Source organism: Belonocnema kinseyi, chromosome 9 (assembly GCF_010883055.1).
Source record: "Belonocnema kinseyi isolate 2016_QV_RU_SX_M_011 chromosome 9, B_treatae_v1, whole genome shotgun sequence".
Taxonomy (NCBI): domain Eukaryota; kingdom Metazoa; phylum Arthropoda; class Insecta; order Hymenoptera; family Cynipidae; genus Belonocnema; species Belonocnema kinseyi.
The window spans coordinates 1,383,735-1,390,751 of NC_046665.1; the positions used below are offsets into that span (position 1 = coordinate 1,383,735).

General features: G+C 28.2%; 1 protein-coding gene across 1 annotated transcript in view; it reads left to right on the top strand.

Moving 5' to 3' along the window:
- The first annotated feature begins 2,417 nt into the window (after positions 1-2,417).
- LOC117179412 (RNA-binding motif protein, X-linked 2-like) overlaps positions 2,418-7,017 on the top strand; it is a 64,813-nt gene continuing 60,213 nt past the window's right edge. Inside the window, exon 1 of the mRNA XM_033371172.1 lies at positions 2,418-2,557. Coding sequence (XP_033227063.1) covers positions 2,544-2,557 — 14 coding nt within the window. The 5' untranslated portion in view covers positions 2,418-2,543. The remainder of the gene's footprint in view (positions 2,558-7,017) is intronic.

The window sequence follows — 7,017 nt, forward strand, 5'->3', positions numbered from 1 at the left end:
GTTTCAATCTAAAATTATCGAACACTTTCAATTTAAAAATTCAGATGACATATTTAAATAGCTTTAAATTTGAAATTATTCAATATACTGTGAAGACTACAAGTTTAAAATGTCTCAACTATTAAGGGTTTAAATATTTTTGAAATTGCTGTTCTGGAGACTAAATAGCACTATTAAGCTATAAATTAAGCTAGCACTATTAATATATAAATAGCATTATTAAGAAATCACAACAAAAATTGTTAAAGCAAGTTTTTAAAAGAGTTTTAAAAACCTTAAAAAAGAGGAGAGGTTTTAATAGTTCAATATATGTGATAGAACCTCTTTAAATTTTAAATTAGTCTATACTTTTTCACGTTTGAGGTACAATTATTCCATTTTATAAGTTATAAATTACAATTGTGAAAAACAAATAAAACGTTTTAATTAATTTATATTTAAAACAAAAAACCTTTGTATAATTCAATCTAAATGCAGCTGCAAACATTTAATTTGAAATGCATTTAATTCAAGGTATATTTTAAAAAGAAAACTGAAAGCAAAGGATCGACTTTCAAAGGAATCGAAAGAAAGTGACTCGCTGGATTGCAAATGAACATGGCAAATGGTGTATTTTCGCATTTTTTAATTTTAAATTAAAACTTTTTCGCGTTGTAACAATTTCGAATCCCAGAATGTTATGTTTGACCTAACATATAACTTATCACGAAAATTCTGAAAATTCAAACAGTAAGGCTATATTCTGAAAATGAAGCAATTTCAACGTTAAAATTCAAGTTCTTAAACTGAAGGCCTAAAAATTTGCAAATTTTAAATTAGTGTTGTATAAATTGTATTGGTATCTTAAAAGAGTATAAATAATTCTGAAATTAGTTTTTAAATTTTCTGAATTTTACCTTTTTTACATACCTAGATGTCAAAAAAGCCTACCAGTGACTGAAATGGATAAAAAAAATCGCCAAGATCCAAGAATAAAAATTGAATGTACAGCGAATTTTTAAATTTTTAATTGTGATTATCTTTAACTTTGTGATATCAAAAATTTCCATACAATTTTTCTTTATTAATACTGTAGGAAAAAATTAACAAGATCGAGCGCCGAGATGATAATTAGAGCAAATTTTCTGTAATTCTATGGGGACGGCTGAAACATCCCGAAAAATAAGATTCCCGACTCGGTAAAACTCTCTGTCCCAAAAAATACAATTCCAAAACTAATAAAATTCCTGAACAGTTTATAATATTAACGAATTTGAAAATTTCCAAATAATAAAACTCCCCAAATAAAATTGTTTCTTAATCAGTATTAATTATTTATTAAAAATACGATAATAAAATATTGTTATCAAATAATTTTTTCTTTAATATTTAAGGTGTTAAAAATTGTTTGAATTTAAAATTAAAATTATAAAGAAAATTTTACCGACAAATTCATATACAAAAACACGTGTTTTTTAATTAACATTTCGATTTTTCGGAAGAACTTTTGTGATTTAAAAAATACTATATACATTTTCAACCAAAATATATTATCCAGAAATATATTTTGTTTTAATTATTGTTATTTTAGATTTAAACAATAATGTTTAAACGCTTCTAACATTAAAAAAGTTGTTTCTTTGGTATAAATATTTGATTATTTCAATTTAAAAGAATAATTTGTCAAAGAACAATGTTTTCCACACTTGTTTATCTCGAAATATCTTTTTATAATACTTTTTTAAAAATTAAAAATCTGATTTTTCGAGAACATTTTTTTTATAATTAAAAAAAATACTGTACCAAAAACCTGGATCAAGCTTTAGATCTGAAAAAATTCAGCGATACATACATGTCAAACTTTTCTAACCTCAAAAAATCTTTCTACTGCTTTACCGTCATATTTTACGAAGAATGAGAAAACAAGAATTCGACATCGTAGTACGATGAGGGCAGCACCTCGATAGGACAGAAAATGTGATGTCCTATATATATAATTCCCCACTCCGACGCCCTGTACCGCATCTACGTTTATAATATCTTTGCCACCGTGCAGTGCTCCCAGTTTTAGGAACTTTTTGAACTGCGCTTGCGTCGCGCAGGCAACCCAACTAGTTTTTGTTAGCGCGCGTATTTTAAATTGTATAATTATTCCAATTTAATATTGATGATAAATCATGATTCGGAAATGCATCAAAAGTAAATTCTTAATCCTACAATAGAATTTTGGAGTCACAGGTGAAATAATATGATTTTATTGCAAAAAACGTAGTTAATTTCAACTTGAGAAAAGATAATATTCTTAATCACTGTTCATGCATTTCCTATTAATTATTTATTACAAATATTAAATTTGAATTTTGACAGTATTCAAAATCAGCGCGCTTACAGTAACCAATCGGGTTGCCGGCGCGACGCAAGCGCATAACGTCTACATGCCAGAGTTGGGGGAACTGCTCTAATGTCAGTTTATACATACTTATTATATGCTCATGTGCACTTATAAGCCGAGTTATTCTTCGTTACATTAAATTTGAATGTGAACTCAAGAGGAGCAGCTTATAATGAATCCGTTAACGTAAGTTACGATAATCATAAGGAGTTTTATTCTTCTTAGCATACCCGAGTAAGGAAGCCCGCGGGCGTAGCCTTTACGATCTTCCCAGTTCTCATCTATTCGTATATTATTCGCAATATTAAAATAAAGTAAAAACTCAATTATTTACTATTTCTTCTTTTCCAGCTCAAAATCTCCTTCGTTTGTCCATGTCAATATTTTTCTGTCCGCATGTCAATGTCAGCTCTTGTAGCAACAGGATATAAAGGTAGCCAACTGTCCCGAATTAGCAGTTCATGTCCCGTCTTGCTACTCTTTTTGTTATTTAAAAAAAATGTAACCTACAAAACTCATATTAGGCGCGAATAAAAAGTATAAAATATAAAACTCAATAATTAATGTTAAATAAAAACATTCCACATCATTGCAGTTTACGAAATTAAGGGCAAGAAAATTGTCCATTTTACCAGTTTTAGGTTCCCCCGGCTTTTTTTCTACAGTAATAAATATTTTGTCTTAAAAAATTTGGGAAATGATAGCGAACATGCTAAAGGACGTCCCCACACACTTTTTTTTGTGAGTTAATTAAAAAAAGTTTTAATTTAGCAAAATGTGATTAATTTGTATAGCGCTTAGGAAATAGTATTGATTTTTTCAGTGTTAGCTTCCCCCGGCTTTATTCCCAGGATAAGAAATATTTTGCCTTCAAAATCTGGGAAATGATAGCTAACGGGCGCCCCCACACACTTTTTTGTGTTTTTTTTTTATCAAAAAATGTTTGATATTGCTAACAACGTGCGTGTATATTTCAAGGTTATGTGTGTTACATTTCACCCGAGCGTTACTTCCAAACAACACAATATTTTTGGCCGAAAACTTTGGACTTACAATTAAACATAGTAACTAATCTCCCGGAACTAACCCTGTTGGCAGGCAATCAAAAAAGTTTATTTCATAAATAATTTCGAGATTATCGGAAAGGCATAGATGAAAAACGATGTAACCTCAAAATATTGCATATGCATAAAATTTTTATCTAGTAAAATACATTTTTTGTTATTATCCCTCAAAAAAGATTCCCGGAACGTCCGTTATGATATTTTATAGCATCTCCGAATTTCGTTTTTAAAAATTTTCATTTTTGTGGAAAAAAACCGTGGAAACTGTAAGTATCACATGCCCTTAAGACCAACAATTCTTTGTTTGGTTATTGATATTTAAAAAAATATATAAGTCATTAAAGTGTAAAAGGATTATTGAAAAAAGATTATTTTAAAAGTGATATATATCGCTGTATTTTCAAAATCTCATATATTGCAAGCAACATTTACAAGCGTTTATTAATTTATATTCATTATATATGGATTCATTCTAACGGCATTTCAATATAAAACTATTAAAATTATAACTTTACACATGTTTGTTATCAACAATAGGTATTAAGCATGTGTATATAAGTATGTGTTTTTTAATGAAATGTTTATAGGTACTACATATTGACAATACAATTTTTTAATAAGAAATCTAAATTAATTTTATAATAAACTAGAAGTCGGAACCCTATTGGAAAAATAAAAATTCGAAGAGAAAACGAAATATTATGATAAAAAATGTAACAAAATAAAATTATGATATAACAATATTTTAGAAAGTTGATTAACGAAATTAGCAAATGTAATAGTATCCTAATATTTTCTTCAGTATTGTAAATTAGGAATTAAACCATTTTGAATGTTATTAATTCAGTTTTTAAGAACGATACATTTTTTTTTGGTAAATGTAACAAGCCAATCAAAATGGTTGGGTGCAAATATTTCTATAATGCAAACACATGTTTATTGCGTAATTTATTGTTATCAAGGAATAAAATACATTTTTTAACCAAATATACGTGGGAAAGGAGGGGAGGGGGATTTAATAAATTAAACGAATAAGTAAATATGAGCAAAATCAACAAATTCAGTATCTATATTTTTCTAAAATGCACAACTAAATAACATACAATATAAGTACTAATATACATGAAAATTTTTAGTTTCATGTATATATTAATGCAAGTAGTACATAATTAACGCCTTTAAGGCATGCAGGCATTCATTATTACTTTACAAAACTCACAAGCAAATTGGATCAGTCAAGGAACTTAAGGTAAGCAAAATTGGCGTCAACTGTAGGGTTTTGGATTTATTCGGAAAGAATAACAGCTGTAAAGACGAAATCCAATCTACACCATATTCAAGATATTGTATCCACAACATCATTGCAAAAATTGCAAACAACGTATTAAATCAACTTATAACATCCTGATCTCATCAGTCACTTGACTTAGTCCGTGGCTACGATGAAAAACCGGGTTCATCCGAGAACAAGTTTAAAAAATATATTCTCGGAAAATTTATCTAGCAATTTACGAAAGTTGATATTTTATGCAGACTTTATAAGTTCTACACTTAAAATTTCAGAATCTTTCGGGGACGAAATAGGTTCTTTTTTAGAGTAAAAGAGGGGATATGTATTATTCAAATTTACCCAAAAAGATGTCTACGAAGTTCTATTTGAATTTTGTGCTTGTTTTTCAAAATCTCCCATTTTTTTTAGTCTTTAATAACTTTGGACCTAATTGATATATTTATCATTTTGATTTTGATAGCGTTTATTGTCTGATTTTGGAACTCACTAAGAATATTGAAAAACTTTAAACTGAAGAAATAGCGGTGGTTTTTCCAAAAATATGAGAAGTTCCTTAAAAAAACCCACGATTATATATTTTTTGCCAATTTTGTTTTAAATTGTTAGTTTCATAATAAAGATATTTTGTGATTTTATAAAGGCTTAATAACTTTTGTCGCTAGGAGAATTTTTTTTCTTCATGTAATCAGATTTTCTAATTCTTCTTGTAAATAAAGAGAGATCAGAAAAAAATGGAGATAAAACTTTGCACGTATAAAAAAGTTCTATGAAAGTAACCCCTTACATTTTTGCGATATTTTGCATCGTTTACGAGAATAATTCAGCAATTAAATTCTTAGTAAAAAAAAAAGGATTCTTCTTAACTCAAAAATGGTTTAGCCTGCATAAAGCTGAAAAGTATCTATTTGCTAATATAAGAAAGTCATCCTGTCAGCCTTATGCGGGCTAAACCATTTTTGAGACCGAAAGCATTTTTTTTCTACAAATTTTATTTTTAAATTTTCCTTGCAAAAAATGTTAAGTATCGCAAAAGAGCAATGCTCATTTTCATAAAACGTTTTTAGACGTGCAAAGAAGTTTCTCAAATTCTTTTTGTATCTGTCGCTGTTTATACTAGAAAAATTAGAAAATTTGATCATATTAAAAAGAAGTTCTTCTGGCGACAAAATTAATTTAGCCCACATAAAACTCACAAGATATCTTTATTATGAAACTAAAAATTAAAAATGAAATTGGCAAAAAATATATAATTGTATTTTTTATTTCAAGCAGCTTTTAATATTTTAGAAAAAATACCAAGATTTTATTGATGTTGAAGCGTTTTTATATTTTTCGGTGGGTTTCAATATAAGAAAATAAACGGTATCAAAAGCAAAAAGAAGACTATAAATATCCTAATTAGGTTAAAAGTGATTGAGGATGAAAAAAATGAGTTTTAAAAAAACAAAGCACAAAACACACCTACTTTCCTAATTTATAATTTTATAAATAATTCTTCTCAAATTTCTATAAAATATTGCTTATAAGAATAAATTCTCAAATTACTTTTGTATGAAGACAAAACACTGAAGTTTCCTGTTTCGTTAACTCATGTATTTTTTAAAATTCTTATTATGAATTCTATTTAAATTATTCTTTAATAATATGTGAAGTATAAAACTTTTGAAACACATGCATACCTGGGACATGCATACTGCACTTCTCTTGCCCTGAAAAGGTGGATTAAACGGGCCACCCTCATCTCCCCTATTCACCCCAAGCACCCTTCACAAAAATGAAAACGTTACCGCTTCTATGCAGTGTTTTTGGGGAAAAACCTAATAACAAAAATCAAGAAAAATACATATATAGGTTTTTGGGGCCGCTGATTGCGAATCCAAGGTCCGTTGACCTCCACTACATTAGATTCAAGGTCATTTGAAGGTCAAGCTGCAAAAAACCTGATGAAAAATTAAATTGTTTAGATTTTTATCATATTAAAAAAAAATTTTAAAGGAAGAAATTTTTTTCAAATGAATACCATAATAAGCTTTGAACATTTTTAAGAATTATATATTCAAAAATTTTGAAAATTCAATCTTTGTTTTATACTTAATTTTAGTCCATAAAAAAAACGAAAACAAAAGAAAATGAATTTTAAATGAATTCAGTCAAAATAAACTAAAATAACAAAGAAAAAATCCTTGGGGTGCGGATAGAGGGTCCCTGTACCAAGGGTTTCTGCTGAATATGGTTACAAAAATAAATAGGCAGTCGCGGACAATTATCCAGGGGTGGTCCCGAAGGAATTA